The sequence below is a fragment of the Lethenteron reissneri genome, chromosome 21, assembly GCF_015708825.2.
Source record: "Lethenteron reissneri isolate LAM-NWPU_2019-01 chromosome 21, ASM1570882v1, whole genome shotgun sequence".
Classification (NCBI taxonomy): Eukaryota; Metazoa; Chordata; class Hyperoartia; order Petromyzontiformes; family Petromyzontidae; genus Lethenteron; species Lethenteron reissneri.
This window is the reverse complement of record NC_083799.1, coordinates 3,280,000-3,296,710: the sequence shown is the minus strand read 5'-3', so window position 1 is coordinate 3,296,710 and position 16,711 is coordinate 3,280,000. Positions and strand designations below refer to the sequence as shown.

Sequence of the window (16,711 nt, the reverse complement as noted above, 5' to 3'; positions counted from 1 at the left end):
CTTTCCCCCGCACCTCCAATTAGCACAGTTGGCTACATATGGTGTAAAAAAAGTTCAACATCCACACAATAGGTGCTCACAAACAGCACATTTTTTTTTTACAATTTAACAGAGAATCTTGGCGAGTGCGTGTTTTATTGACAGTATGCCATCGTTGCTGACACCGTCGGTGCGGTAGAAATCGTCCGTTGGGTCTTGATGAAATGTGCATGCCACTGACAAAAGCAGAGGGGCCACCTCCACTTCTCCCTGTGGACGACGGAGACTGCTGCCCATGGCGGGCCAACTCGCTGGCAGTGGCACAAAGGGGGTTATTTTTAGTTGAGCGGTGGGAATGAAGTGCCGCCCCGTCGTCGCACGCAGAGCCTCCGAAAAAAAGGCACCGACAATTCTGCCAAGGAGGACAGAGCCCGAGTCGGGTTCATTTTACTCATTGTGTCGCTTCCGCGACAAGTCCGAGCGGCGTGCGCGGTGCGCGACAGTCATCCGTGCAGGGTCTCAGGGCGTCGCGTTACACGGCCGCTTAGAGAAACCATCTGCCTTGCCACACCCAGCCCTGTCTATATCTCCTCCTCCAACACCTCCTCCTCCAACACCTCCTCGTTGCTGGCTTTGCCGGCTCGGTCCGTGTCACACCACTCGTGAACAGGCTTGCCTAGAGAGCCTCTACGTGCTCGGGCGTGCGTCACCTCTGGCGTTTCATGCTGTTGTTATCTGTCCGTAAAGTGACCTCCATGGCACAGAGTCCACATACTGTATCACGTTGAGAGCAGTGGCCAGTTAAGTCCAGTATTATTACACTGGTCAACACACTTTTTCTGGCATAAGGTATTCCAACGGTTTTAAGGTAATTTTGGGGTGCTGATTCCAAATCTGGCATCAGTTTTTGCCTATCACATCAGGTTTTTGAGATATCAAATATTGCATTTTCAATAAAAACTGCAGAGGAAAAATATTAAATAAATATGGATATCTACATAAAATTATATTATAAACACACTATCCTAAAAATACAGCACCATATTTTAACACTAAAGCAGTCACTGACTCGCAACAACTTGCAATCATAAGTGACAGAGTTAATTTCGGGTAAAATCAATGAAAATGGGGTATGCCGATAGCATAAAAATTAGATGTGATAGAGCAAATCAGATTTGGAATCAGCACCCTGAAATTAGTCTAAAACAGCTGCAAAAGTCCAGGCCAGAAATTTGTATTTTTTTTGACCAGTGTTATTTATGACTGGTGATGGCCACAGAACAATTCTGGCCACAAAACTAGCTGCGAGACACGTCACTACTGCGATCACCTCGAACATCTCTAGCACTAATTATCAAGGCTCTCTTAATGCTAAATGTCGTGAGGCACTCTCCGCCACACGGTGACATGATATTCAATCACTTTATCTCAATTTTTTTAAACTTTCTCATGGCACTCGCCATGAGTCTGTTTTGGCGGTGCTGAAAAAATGTCCAGTGAATGAGATCATAATATGGCAAACCTTAACAGGGCATTACGCGTGCTATTTTGTTGCAAGCGTCTCTGCGGATGCTGTTGTTAATAGATTTACTTTCCCCCCATCAGAGTTGCACTGTAATCCGAGTTTGTTTTGGCGTGAGCCGTCGGTGATTTAAAGTAATTCATTCATTACTGTAGGGGCGATAATTGGCCCTAAAATAAATATCGTTCTTGTGACAGAAAATCGCAATGCACCTGCTGTGTAATACGAGGTTTCTATCCAAGAGCAGCATGGGAACTTTATCCCCAACCAAGGGCAGAGACTGATCGTTGTTGTGCAGTGGATGATGTACAGCACTTTCAGTAAAAAATATATATTTTGTTGGAAGCACGACAATATTGTTTTATATACCTGCTGCACTACTTACAGAGTATTAAAATAAAGTGGACAGGAAAACAGCTTAAAAGCTACAATTTGAGCCCATCACAGACTGGCACGACAAGCACTTGCATTTATAAATCAGAGCCCAGTAAAATGTTGAAGCCACCATGCAATCCCAACAAACAAGATGTAATTATGGATAATAGTGTGTGTTGTAGTGCATTTTATGAATGAATGGAAATAATTAAAAAACCGCGAATGATGAAAATACAAACCCCAAAAGGAAGGAAATATCTATTTAGCATGTTTTTGCGGTACATTTATTGTGTAAATGTTTTTTTTGAAAAAATGAAAAAAATTACGCGTAATTTAGATCATTAAACATCCGGTCACAAATATGGCTGAGTTGACTGGTGTTTAAAATGCAACCAGAGTACACATATCCACGATATTTGCTTTGGCCACACTGTTATTGTAGTTTGCAAGCCTATAAGAGTGCCTGGATATCTATAGCCCCTGTAAGAATGTAAACACATTGTTTGGTGATACTGCATCGTTGGCAGTGAAGCACAATCACGCATAATGAAACCGTTCAACACAATCGTCAATTACACTGCCTTGAAAGGAAAATTATAATAAGTGACATTTTGGGTAATGGTCCATCTTCATAACACAAAATTAATTTAGGTGTTATGAATAAGAACCTTTGCCCTTCAACATTTTCATTTCCCTGTAAGAATGTAGACAGCCCCTTGAAAAGCTTGAACAGCGTCTGAGCCATTTGCTCTTTTTCAGTATCGACCTAGCCACACATGATGCCTCATTGAAGTGGCCTATATCATGTGGGAATGTCTATGATCCATACAATCCAAATGCGTGTTTCTAAATGTGGAGGGGCAACACCGATGGACGCCGAGAAAATATGCAAACTCCCAAGTATACATGCGTCAAGGTCAAGATCGAACCCGCGACCTCCTGAGTACCAGGCGAGGCGGATAACACCTCGCAACCGCGGCACCCCAGAAATCTCCTCGTGACAGCGGTCACAATGGTGGCCAGCCCTCTCCGAGCTCCATGTCAGCTCCTGCCCTGTACCCGACCATCGCAACAAACGAAAGCACCCTTAAATTTTACGATGGATTTTATTTTGGGCTGCATTTTTCCTTCTCAAACCGGCTGAAAGAGGCAATTTCTAACAGAGAGGCTAGATGTGAACGCTCTGTTTTGGTTTGTTGCCTCTCTGGAAGACACCTGACAGAAGCGATCAACTCTGATGCGTGAGAAAAGCTCTCGAGGTTTCCCAACGCGAAAGGAAAACAACAGCGAGCGCCACGCGAACTCCGGACGGCGCAGGCGGCCCCATGGTGGGGAGGAACCCGGTCTCAGACGGTGATGCGCACGACAGATGACACGCTCGCCGTAACCCAGCACGCGCAAGCGGACGCCGAGTGCGTCCGAGCGCTCAAAAAAATGACAACAGCAGGTTGACCTCCGCACTCCACTCTTGACCGGCGATGTTTTTGTGCATTTGTGTTCGTCTATTTTTTCCGTCACTACAAATGCTTTATGAGAACCGTGTTACTGGAGGTGGGTAGGAAAAAGTTAGGTGAGGATGTTTTGCTGTCAGCGTAAACACAACTGGGGGAATACAGGACAAACAAACAAACAAAATAATTTCGGCCAATGCCCCGCAAGTGAACAAGCGTAAAACTGCAAGCGCTCTTCTGCCGTGAAGGCTCTGCCACAACAAACACCGGGCACAGAGGGCGTGACTTGTGGAATTTAAAAAAACTCAAGCGAGACCAGGCTGCCTCTCCAAGCATCGGCAGTCATCTGTGCGCCTGGCAGATCTTCCGCCCGCTCCACAGGCCCCGAACCACCGCCTCGCCTCCTCCACACAACTCGAGCCCGAGCTACGTGGCGTCGATGGAAACGGCCATGTTACGGCGCATGGCGATCACGCCAGACAATTGTTTACGGTGCAGATCGATCACCGAGATGAGTCCGGGGCGGCGTTTTTCACGAGCTCGTTTCTTTGGCTCCGGGCGCCGCTGCTTGCAAAGAGCGGCGCTCTTCCGCCGCACCGCCTGCATAAACAGGGCAGTGGCCAAGAGTGTCAGGTGCAGTTAAAATGCTCCTGCCTCCATCTCCCCTTTTCCACATCTTCGCTGCAGGCACGCAGAGAGGAGACAGCGTTCCACCACGTCCAAACAACGCCGCAGGAAGGCTGCTTGAGCCTCCACCAGGCCACATTACTTGCACGCTCTCCGCTCTCGTCTACGCGGCCTCGATTGACGAAGGAGGCCTTCCGACCCTCGGCACCGCTTGTCAGATGCTGGCAAGCGCTCAACGGCAGACATGTCAACGTTCATTATTGCTCACCCTAATATGCCAGCTCTCTTGTTTTTCATGGCGAGCTATCGTGTTTTTGTGGAAATACACTGATTAAAAAAAATCCATTAAGAATAAAAATAAGATCTTCTCTGAGCCATGAAGAGGTCTCTTATTTATCAGAGTTATTGAGGAAGTGAGTGACTGCTTAATAACACAGAGATGTGCCATTCTGCTTTACGTTCACCACAAAAAATGGCTGGAGAGGAAGTCTGCGGAAATTCTGAGTCGACTTTGGACGGCACGTGCGGCGAGAATTCTCCGTGGCATAAATAAATTCCCAGCTGGCATTTGTGAAGCTCTGATCCCTCCTCTGGAAGCGTCCCCGAGTCAGGGAATGATCCTCCTCCCAGCGTTAGCAGTTCAATAATAACTTCAGATGCTCTGTTCCAGGTGTTTGTTGGTTACATCCTCAGCCAAACCGTTCTGCTCACACTGTGCACCGCAGTTTCCAAATGTGCGGAATAAAATGTTCTTTACTTGATTGTGAAGGTCACATAAGCAGGCGGCTTGTTATGGTGCATTCTGTGTTCCCAAATGCACACGGGCATGGGTTAAAATCCAATGTGCAGTCAAATGAGGAAGTTTGCTGGACAAAAATCAGCAAAATTTGGCATATCACCAACGACGAAAAAACAGTTAGTTGTGAAATGGTAATGTTTTTGATAATATCTGGCAAAGCTCCAATGCACGGATGCTCCCCCGCCCCCATCCCGCATGTAAAGGCAGCATGGCTCTGAACCTGCAGTGGGAGGAGGGCGAGAATACCCCCCCGCCCCCCATCTAACAGGAGCCCACGACCCTCCCTCCCCACATGGCGCTCACACTGCCGCCATGGTCGGGAGAGAAAAAAAACCCAACTCAGTTGAACTGCTGATGAAACCAGGTGTTGACAAAACCAGGTGCACGGCACTGTCGCCCTCCTGCGGGGAACAGGATCGACCATTTCCCAGGCACTGCCGCGTCAAGGTGGACGATCAGCTTGGTGAGGTGGCGCACGAACGAGCCAGGGAGAGAGGGGGAGCGCGTTAGTGCTCGCGTGTCGCGGGGCGTGCCAAGCGGCCGTGCAGGTAACCCGATCCAGCTGCTCCCACCGCCTATTGTTTTGCTTTTCGTGTGACCTTTGCGCCCAAAAGTGGGGCGCTTGGCCGGATTTTTGGGAAAATACGCTCGGAGGCTTTCTGCGTGATGGATTTGTCTCGCGCCCCCCGAGAACAGCCAAAGCTCCACAGCCACCTGGGCAACAAAACGGTGCCTGGTGGACTCCACCCAGCCTCCAACTAAGAGCAGCACTCAAACTGGACGAGCAAAACGCATCGAGGGGAGAGGGGCACTCTTCCAAAGAACGGGCAAGAGGATTTGCCTCATTGAAATAAACGAAATTATATCCAACACTTTGACCCGTGGATATTCTTTCAGATCCACGCACCGCAGCAACATTTGTTTAAAACACACAAATTTGGATCACTTTCAACTTCGCCGAGTCCCATTGGCAAGGAGCGGCACTAATGCTATCAAGAAAACCCGTTTTTTTATGGACTCGAGCCACCGCACCGGCAAGTCGCAGAAGTGGCGGTGGTTTTCCGTTGAAACGATCTGTCACCGCGCGAACGCGTCCATGCGGGGAGCGTCACGGCGAGCACGAGCGATCACGCAGGCGGCACGGGAAGGTCGCACGCGAGTCTCTCCCGGCGCTCCCAAAGCACGCCCGGGTCCCGCGCGTCCGTGCGCTCTCGCGCGCGTCCGTGCGCTCTCGCGCGCGCCGCTGAAAGGCCGAGCTACCTCTCCGCTCAACCAGAACCGAGCCATACGTCGGTAGCCACTCGATCATTCTTTACGAACGGAAAGTCTTCTTTTTTCACTTTCTTCTTTTCATTTGGAAAAACATTCCAGTATTCAAATCCCAACACGAAGAAGCACCGCAGTATTTTTTTTGCGGATATATTTTTTACTTGACTTTAAACGTGCATAATATTTTCACACTTTTTTGCCGATTGTGTAGCATAACAGACACTAGTATTTGTTATATAATGGATATTTTACTTGTGGAAGATTCCTCGGTGCAATTGACTCTACGTTGGTAGATATGTCTCTCTCTTTTTGTCTCTCTCTCTCTCTTTGTACCTCTACCGTGTCTTTCCTTGACAAAGAGTGTGACAGAGCCGGGTGCTGCAGGGTCTCGGCTGAGATGTCGCAGCAGCTCCAGACACAGCGAGGTCCAAACGCCGGTGTCTCAGCACCGAGCTCCGAGTGGCCTCCGCAAAAGTAACCGCACTTCACGAACCTCTCCTCCGCTCGCACCTCAACCACTAAATTAAGGCAGAATTCACAGCTGCCTTTGTCTTCCCGCATCCTCCTAACACCTGAAAGATCAGCGATTTACACAGCTGTGGATGATCGGGACTGGTGGTGCCATGGCTCAGCCCCCGCACGTCCACAGCAAGTTTCTTACTGACGACCCTCGACCTCGCCGACGACCCTCGACCTCGCCGACGACCCTGGCGGGGAGCAGCTCTTCCACGTGGCAAATCTCACCGAGAATCCTGCCGTTCACTCCCTCCCCCCTCCCACCACCCACCGCCGTCCCCCGTCCCTGCTGCTGATAGATTTTGGGTCACAGCGCGAACGTGAGATACCAAGAAGAGAGGCCGAGAGACGTCTCGCATGGCAACCCTCGGGATGTGAGGATAGGAATTTATTTGGCGAAGAAAAAGGGGGTTGCTTATTTGTTAATCCAAGAAGCTTTCAAGAGATTCCTACTTTGGGCCAACATATCAAAATGTTGTGTTTGCCTATTTTTGTATGTGCGAGGAAAACCGGAGTGTGTGGAGAGAAAACAAATGCGTGTGAAGAGATGACGCCTCAAATGCTGCGCAGGTAAATCGGCAACTGATTTGCTGCACTGCTTTCAAGCGTGAAAATATTTGCACGTGCATGTGGGTATCTCTCAAGCAGGAGATCTGAGCATAATCCAGCAACCTTGACCCATGGTCCATGGATGATGAATGTGCACCAGTTCGCTGGGCAAAGATGAACATAGACACTAGTTTTATACGTTTGAATAAACACTGGAAAATACATATGCAAGCAACAAAGTGAACGTTAATGTGCCTTAAATATAACCTTTTTTTTAACAGAGAAAAGTCTATGGCATGGTGCTGACAAACCAAGGCGTAATTCTTTTGCAATAAAACTGACTCTGTCACCTATAATGGAGGCCAAAGTTGGCGTAAAATGAGAACCAGCCATCTGGCTGCGATTGCTGGACTCGAAACACAAGGAAAAGGATTTAATTCCTGGCTCTGACGTTTTGCATAACTTTCACTGCGTGCCAGTAAAAGCTAAGCCACAACGCAAGCATTCAAAATTTATCCGAATTTTTTTCATCTTCCAAAAAGAGACGTACAATCGTAAGAAAATAAGAACACCAACCCCCTGGACTTGCAAGGTCTCGGACAAATGACTTGTTTATTGTGCAGAACAATGCCAAGGTAACCTGGTCTTTAATCACCATCTCCCTCACTCATGGGAGAGAGATGGCGGTGCACGCGCTAGTCCTCTCATGTTGGCCGTCTCCCAGACAAAGTGGATTCACGATCTGTCCTGCAGTGGCTCAGAGCTCGGGATAAAGGCCACAAATACACACACTGAGTGGGGCCTCCTGACAGCAGCTGCCCCCTCAATGAACCAGCCTCTATGCGGCCCAAGAGCCGAAACCAGATGTGCTCTGGCTGTAAAGGCACGGAGGCTTGATGTGCAAAACTCAAGAGAAGGTGCTCCTCCTGTCGACACTTCACAGTGCATCCTCTTCAGGCCAGTGCGTTGGCCGGCTGCACTTTCAAAAGTCAACATTACACGTGGAAAAGTTGACTTCGAATGTGGTTTGTGGGAAAAAATGTCAATGAACGTCTTTTGCTCGAATTCAAAAGAAAGCGATTTAAGCAAGTAACCTGCAATTTAATCCATGCTTACAGGATTTGTTGGACTTAAGAGCAGTGGGACGGAAAGTTGGTCAGGAATCAACCCAATCAGCCCTTGGCTGCTGTTAGCCATCTCACTGCACGTTTTTCAGAAGCACCGACTGATTTTTCTTCTGGGTGCGGAGTATTAACTCCCGCCATCACCCGCTCACCTTCTCACCATCCCTGCAGTCTCCACCCACCATCCCCACCCTGAGCAATTCCTTCCCACTAACCTGACCAGAACCCCCCGCCCCCGCCTCCTCCTCCTATTGCCAACTCCACAACACCCCTATCGCTGCACCCCTGGCCGGGGCCCCATCATGGATGGGTCGCACACAAACACGACGGCTCTCTCTCGCCCTCTCCCTCTTCCCTTGCCCACTCCCCGAACCTTGTGGCCCGGCGGCCTGGGGAGTTGGGTGCCGCGCGGTGAAACGAAGCGCAGCGGTGTTTTGGGAGTGCGTTGCTCACCACGCTCGGCGCAGCAGCACAAAGGCTGTACAAACACCAACGGGGCATCGAACACGCCAGCGGGCACCGCCACCGCCGGCGCTCAGTTTTTTATTTTACACAAACACTCGCCTCCTGTTGGCTCTGCGCGTGTTTATGCGTGCATATCGGTGGAATTCATCGCCATTCACTCTTAAGCCCCCCCCCCCTCCCACCATTCCCTGTGCATGATCATTTAAATAGAATGACACTCACCTGAATTAAGGAGAGGTTGGCCAGGCTGAGTCTGAACAGATAGTTCCTAGAAAATGGATAAAAAACAACTGTCAACGTTACTGAAACTGGTAATTAAGCACGTTATGTAAGCGTGTGTTTGTTTGTGTATTTGTCAGAATCTGCTCTGCTAGTGTTGTGTTTTTTACTGAAAAAAAAGGTTAACTTCGGATCTAATCGGGCACCTACACTTTTACCCCACCACAAGCAGTATGCCAATCGGCTTGCCATGGTGTGACCTTAATACTGGGAAAGAGGCAGAGTCAAGAAGGAGTAAATGGCTCAAGATTTCAACCGCACCGTAGCTGGGAGCACAGTGTGCCACCTTCCACGACTACAGAAACCCCACTTAAATGTTCCCTACTGCCATGAGATCTCCAATAAAAATTGAACATCTGAAAAATATAGCAAAATGTAAATGAAACGTCGCATTCCCGCCTTTAAATTTAATACCTCACCACTGCTGCGGAAACAGCGACGTTCAAAACGGGAGACGCTATGAGCAGGACTCCAATATTAGTGAGGGAGTAAGCTCCAGAAAAGACCACGAACAACATGTTATTTTCACCATTGGAACCTCATTTGCCAGTAAAAAAAAATATGATAATTGGTTTTTTACCCTTCTATCTGGCAACAAAACTGACACCTTTTTTACAAGGAGTCATGTGTGAGACTAGGCTCTAAGGAAAGCTGTCTCGGGTGTGGACCAATCAACTTCAAGGACAGTGCATATATTATCAGAGTTGTGTTTTTTGTTTGCATTATGGCTGCAGGTATTGTGGTCTATGCAAACATGACTCCTTGTAAAAAGGGTGTCAGTTTTTCTGCCAGATAGAAGGGTAAAAAAACAATTATGACATGTTATTTTATCAAGAAAAAAGCAGCTGTGCAACAACCACGATTGCGGTGCTACTTGCAGCATGGACAGGCCACCCAGGGTCTCGGGGTGGGTGGTGCAGCCCCGGTGCTCGGTGGTGGGGTCCCGGATGAGGCGTGATGGAAATTCGCGGTGTGATGGGGCCACGAGCCTAAGGTCAGCATTACCTGGCCCCCACAATGAGCTGGGCGCGGGCAGAGTCGATCGTCAACTGGGAGTAGTTGAGGGCAGCGGGGAAGGTGAACTCGTGCAGCCACGGAGCCAGATCTGTGCACAGCAGGGGGTAACAGGGGTCAGGGCCCCGAGTGTGGGTGGGAGCAGAGCATGTCAAAAGGAGCAAAGAACCAGCACAGAGGGCTCAAGACTCGAGTCATTAATTTTTTTTACTTTTTAACTCTAACCTCTAAAGATGCTTTGCGAGACACGTGGAGAGGTCACAATCTTGGGTGAAGGAAAGGTGGTCGTGTGTCGAGGCAGATCGTGCGGCACCAGCGATGTTTCATGTTTATCCCCTCCCAAGTAAACGGAGCACAGAGTAGACACATCACCGTGATTTACATTCCTTGGATGGAATTTCTGAAAATGCCAAAAATGTGCGCCACACTTCTGACCCTGCGTATGCTTCCCACCTCCACGAACAAGGCTTGCGGTTTTGTTCTGTGTGTGTACACATTAACACACATACCCTGCCACGCGTGCTGGGCAGTGGACCATAAGGCAAAAAAAAAACCCGAGTGCGTCATTTCCATGCGATATCTAAGTTGAACATCAGAGAGAACGCACGCATGCAACCCGGCAATGCCCAGCCTCAACGGGGAGGCCCGCGGGGGAAGGAGGACTGCGCTCTGCATACTTAGAACCGAGAGAAACTGTGGACAGTGGCGCTGTAAGTAAAACACAAACTGAAACAGCGAAACACATCGAGTGTTACTTTCACTCGGACATTTTTGTTTGTGCACGAAATCTGGAAGCAATCACCTACAGCTGCAAAAGCTGGTCTAAGAGAGAAAAAAAATACTAATTTTGATCCAACCCCCTTCCCGGAGTGTGGTAAACTGTTCCAGAGGGGGCTTTCTCACCTTACGACAGCCTCCTGCTCACAACTCCTTTGGTGAGGCCGAAAAAGGGCCCCTCATCTACCCCCCTGGTCTGCCACCAACATGCCACGGTATATAGACAAGACAAGAACAGAAACACATTACGCCCTGTTGTGCAGCGGTATGGGTAAAATCATGTTGAAGCTAAACTCTGTTCTTTCTGCACATAAAAACTGTGTATTAGTCCATCGGTCTATTGGGCTTTCGAGACCGATATCACCCAGCGGAATTTGCTTCAGCAATAAATTGCTAACAGTTGGGCGAAGGCATTGTTCTCCAAGGCTCCGACGGCATCACAGGGCGCCACTGGTTGTGACTTATTGCACAGATGAACATATCAAGGCTGTGCCCACACCGCAGTCAATCACCGACGTTTGATGCGTCCGTTTATTTGACATTAAATACATCCATGCCAAACACTGGTTCCCCCTAGAATTATATATACACACACACACATGTGTGTTTGTTGATGGAATAAATAGTTTCAGCAAGGATGGGGTGCATTGGGATTTCTGGGAAAATGAAGCTTTGGCCAATAATCCTCCTGGGAAACTAGCTGGTAAACACACAGTGAGCGGAACGACTGCACGCAAAGGCGGCCATCACTCCCCGCGCGCGCTTAAGCGAGGCGCGGTGGCACGGGACCCACGATCCGTGCCAAGCGTGTCTTCCCCGCGTGACACGCGATGCTCCGAGTCGAGAAACGACGATGACAGGAGCACGGAGGCCCCGCAGCCACCGCGGCCACCGCGGCCACCGCGGCCCAGGTCGCTTTGTGCTCTGACACGGCAGAGTGTAAACTGAGACCCTCACTCCTGCAGCGATAGCATCAAACGGCTGCTCCGCTCCAACCCACCGCAGCCGTGGCTCACTCGACCGGCCGCCTGCCTCCGGGGCTCTTGTTTGAAATCTATGCTCCATTAATTAATGAAACGCTGCATGTGCAACCCATCACTCCCATTTAGTGGGTTTAGTGCCCACGGCGAGAAGGTTGATTCCACGCGGGCAGCTCAAACGTGGAATCTTCTGACATTACGGAGCTTCCGATATGAAGAAGCCACAGGAGCTGTGCACATGTAGATTGAAAACTCATTTCATTTAGTAGTCTGTTGTCCTTCCCCCCGCAGCTCCGTTTGGCGTGGTTGGCTATGTACGGTGCGATAAAAGTTCAACATACATACATACCAACAGGCAGCTTTCATATAGCGCTCGCTACTGCACAACATGCCTGGGATGCTTGGCACAACGGGGCAAGCCAGGGGGGTCTAGAGGCGCTGCGTATTTACCGCATAGGGAGAAGCTGCCTCACGGCTCTATAACTATGACAGATGACTGTCCATTGATACTTTAATTCAGTTTCTCGCAGACTCAATTAAGAGTTTGCTTCTTGTTTTGATTTAAAGCTTTCGTGACTGCAGGGATTCATATTCTTGGTTCTTTTGGTAAAGTCGAAACGTCGTGAGAATGTTATTGTTTTATATTTGTATTATTGTATTGTTTCCCTTCTACGTGACTTTACCGAAATAACCAAGAATATGGTTTACTTCTTGTTTATTTTATTATCCATTGCTTGTGGGATATTTCCTTCACGTCACCCATACGGCGTTAAATAAAGAAAAGAATGCTTAGTGCTCACATTGCCACTGTGCCGTTTCAACGGTTTATCTCTCTCTCTCTTGTTATTAAAAGTGAGTGATTGAAGACGCGTTTTAAGTAGGCGCTGAGTGTTTAAGATCCACACCGCTGTCTACTCCCAGCCACTTGTCTTGCTGCCACCCCTAAAACCGAATCATTGTGTCGCGCTGGAAAGTACACTTCCATTTAAAGGGGTTTCTGCAGACCAGGGATTTACACCCACTCGGTTCCAATTTCCCTCTTATGTCTCAAGCACCAGCTTAATGACCACCGCAGCACGAGCCAGATGTCCCGCCTCTCCACCCCGCGACCTCACTTTCTGCAGGCAGTTCTCACAATTAGCACTTCACACATGAGCTGGCCGGGGCCAGTCTCACCGCCAGCGCTTGAGTGCCACTTGTTTATTTGTGTCAGTAAATTCCCGAAACCAGATGTGTCCGCGGGACTCGTACGTGCGTGTGTGCGTGCAGCAGAAGTGCCCGTGGCTTTACGACTCGCTCGAGGTACGGCGGGTCTGAGTGCGGGGAGTCTGGCAGCAGCGATCGCACTGACACCTCCGTTGAGCGCAGCTCCTAGAGCAGCTGTAGGCCTGTTGTTGTTTTTCGCTCGGAATATGAGTAAGCCAAATTGTTTTGCTGTGCTGCATAAACAGTTTATTTTCCACAAATAGTTCTTCATAACGAAACAACGGGCTCTTATTAGATGCATGACGATCACAAGACAGGGCTTGAAAAATGACTTTGTGTTCCTTTAAGCCAGACACATCCACAACGACCTCCCTCTGTGTTCATCGCCAACACAAGCGCCACCCAGTAATCAGCATTACATGATTTATTTCTGTGCAATAATCAGAGTAGATAAAATGTTTTAAATACTCAACGTACATGTTCAAAATAAAGCCTCAGTAATCATGAACAAACACTGCATTACAACTAAGGATATTGCCAAGCTAATACTTTTGCAATGATCCTCCTTCAGAACAAAGAGACAGGGAAATTATATTTTTTTACTGACGATTACAAATGCCATCCCAGAAAAACAAATCAAATCTCCTTCCTGTCTTCTCTCAGCTATAAATCACAACCAGTGCCTACAACATTGTATTACTGCACAGCAGGTAAATATCAAAGCAGGATGATATTTTTGAATTAGAGGAAAAGTAGATCTTGACATTTCAGCTGATGGGCCTTCTGGACAATTATAGTTGATAGTGGGACTTCAAATGCTTCAAAAGACGAGTGACCATTTGAGAAAGACAGCTGTCGTAGTACACTTGAAAATACATTTTCTGAACTTCGTTTCGTGCGAACCAGTTTCCAGATACACAAAGCATTGAGTGAAGGTTGGGCAATGTTGAGTCATTGTTTGGTAAAAAATATTGGGACTATGTTTGGTCAATTTTGATACATTTTAGGCCAATGTTGGGAAAATCTCAGGCCAAGTTGAGTCAATACTAGGCCAATGTTTGGTAAAAAAATAGGCAATGTTGGGTAAAGGTTTACACAACTTTGGGCCAGTGCTGGGTCAACGTTCGATCAGCGTTGAGTAACGTTGGGTCAACACCACCCATTTCTGTCCCAACACCAGTAATAGCCTGGGCCCGACGCAGGTGAGCGAGTGTTGGCTGGCTGACCTTGGTGTGCCGTGCGCGGGTGCTCCTTGCGCGAGCACGAGCCGTCGTGCGTGTCCCCCGGCGTGACCGCCATGGCGCCGAGCACCAGCGCCACACGCACGAACGACGTCGCCTCCACCCAGCGGCACCATCGAAGGCGTGACGTTCCCAACAGCTCCATTATGGCGGCGGTGGCGGCGGTGTAAGATCTCGCACGTTATAGCCGCTGCCCGAACATTGTCCGTGCCTTCGCTGAGTCCTCGCCGAATCTGCCAGGGGGCGAGGCGACGAAACGAAATGATGAGAGAAGAGTTGTCACGACAATAAGTGGCGCTGAATGTCTCCGTTTGCCTAGGTTGCGGCAACCGTCCGTTGGCGTTGGCGTGCACAGTGAGATGTGTTTGGTGGCGTCACGGTTGAAATTACCTCACCTGGTCTAAACTCCAAATTCCTGAGGGTTATAAAAATGACACCATGACCCATGTGTGTGCCGGGGTGTCACTAACTTTTATCAGCACCGCCTCAGTGTGGCCATCACAACACAGCATTAATCACTTGGCGCTGCCATGAGTTGTTTACTTGAGTTAAACATTAATCATGGGGCTGCCAACCAGACTAGACGAAAGCTCTATATATAATATTGCCTTTGTCGCACGGATTTAGTGTTTGTGAAAACGGCATTGTGGGTGACAGAGAGTCTAAAAATATCAACACTCCGATAACATAAACACAACACAATTTCAATTGTGAAACATAAACCGTGAAACACTGTTAGCAAGAACTCCACCAATTGTGCGGTGTTTTAGCGACCATTTCTCATCCCACACGCAAGGAAATGAGTAACACCACTCCACCCACCTGCAATTCCACTCCACCCACCTGCAATTCCACTCCACACACAAACACACCTCCCCGACCATGTTCACTTATGATCTCACCAGCCTCGATGACGCAAAGTGTCTGCTACTGGCCTCCTAGATCGCATCCACGGCGCTGTGTGCGGCGTACGGGGTTTCCCTCTTGGCCGTGTGGTGATTACCCACAACACAATTTGGCGTCCGCTTGCTTGACAACTGCAAGTTCATGCGTGGGGAGGGGGGCACAGGGGCCTTGCACAGAGGCCGATGCCACGGAGAGAGGGACCCGAGTCCACGCCGTGAGCGTCGCTCGGCAGTGCAATGTGCATTCCAGCGGATCAAAGGCCTTGCTCCGCATGTGGGGGGCCACAGCGAGGCCCCCCCCCGCCCTCTCAGAGCCCACACAACCGAAACCATTAACGCTGTTTATTTCCCCTCGCTCTAGCGCACAGGCCTCTCACGTTCCGAGCAGATTCGCTGGCAATTTAGAAGAAGAAGAAGAAAAACCCAGCAAACAAATCAGAGCCGCCGTGCGCACTACAAAAATGCTGACCAATCACAACTTACACCTAGTCGAGTGGCAGAAGAACAACTTTTTTAGTTTTTTTTTGCATGCAGCCAGGCAATATAACACTACAGTCTACCCCTTCATTGCAGGTAGAAATTGACTCTCCACAAGTATTTATTGTCAATTTGCTGAGCAAGTGGTCATGGCTTACAGTTGAAGAATTTCGCTGCGGGAATAAAGTTCTGGAATTCAACTGCGTGGTAGAGCAGTGGCTCAGCCATGAGCGAGCGGCACTGCGCTATCAATCCTGCAACCGGATTTCGATTCTCAGCCATGGCTTACACATCAGTGGCTCGTGATATCCGAACTAGTCCTGCCCTGCCAACTTAATATCCACCATCCCACACTGATCAGTGTGATGTACACATTATTAATTCAACTATAGTTGACCAGGTACTCGAATTTCTACCCGATTTCCTGCTCCGAGAGCCAGCTTGCGAGTTTGAGCCTTGGCTGGGCCTCCTGGGAGACACCCCATGGACCGAGCTGTCCCTGTGCCATCGAGCAACCCCGCTTGCCACGAAGGCTCTCGCTCGTGTCCTTGCCGGGGGGTCATCATCTGGAAAGAGTCTTAACGAGCGGGGACTGGACCTTGCGCCTCTCTTATCAAAGCACCCCGCGCCGTAGCCTGCAGTCGGGGGTGAATGATGACATATGGCAAACGGCTTAGCGTGTGCTCGACTTCTCAGACGCAATGACGCATTTTGCAGAGGGCAATGACGCTCTGAGGAGAAGAACGCCAGATATCTGTGAGTAAGCGTCGCCTGATCCCCTACTAGTCAGCAAACAGACAGCGCCAGTGCAGTAAATTCAACGAGAAGGCCTCGCCGATGTGATCGCAATCTGCCAGTGGCCCAGCAGCTCCGGGAATAGAGCACGGCTACAGCTTGGCCACTCTCGTCGCCATACTTGGTGAAGGGCGAACAAAGAGGAAGACGCACGAACCGTCCCAGCGACTCCAGCCGCAGCAACCATTGTGTTTGGCATTTGACGCTAATTCCGGCAGAACTTTTGATATTCTTGAATGGGAGGCGGGGGGGGGAACTGTTGTTTGATTTGTATCATTGGTGATTGGCATGCCAGCTTGTATATATTTAACAACAGGTTTTACAAGAGAAAGGATTTAAGAGGTTGCCTGTGCCATTACAT

At 49.1% G+C, this 16,711-nt stretch overlaps 1 protein-coding gene across 1 annotated transcript in view; it reads right to left on the bottom strand.

The window, feature by feature from the left end:
* Positions 1-16,711, bottom strand: part of LOC133345068 (semaphorin-5A-like) — a 61,797-nt gene that overhangs the window by 25,563 nt on the left and 19,523 nt on the right. Inside the window, exons 2-4 of the mRNA XM_061555513.1 lie at positions 14,159-14,406; positions 9,961-10,060; positions 8,899-8,944 (exon numbers count right to left, since the gene is read on the bottom strand). Coding sequence (XP_061411497.1) covers positions 8,899-8,944; positions 9,961-10,060; positions 14,159-14,318 — 306 coding nt within the window. The 5' untranslated portion in view covers positions 14,319-14,406. The remainder of the gene's footprint in view (positions 1-8,898; positions 8,945-9,960; positions 10,061-14,158; positions 14,407-16,711) is intronic.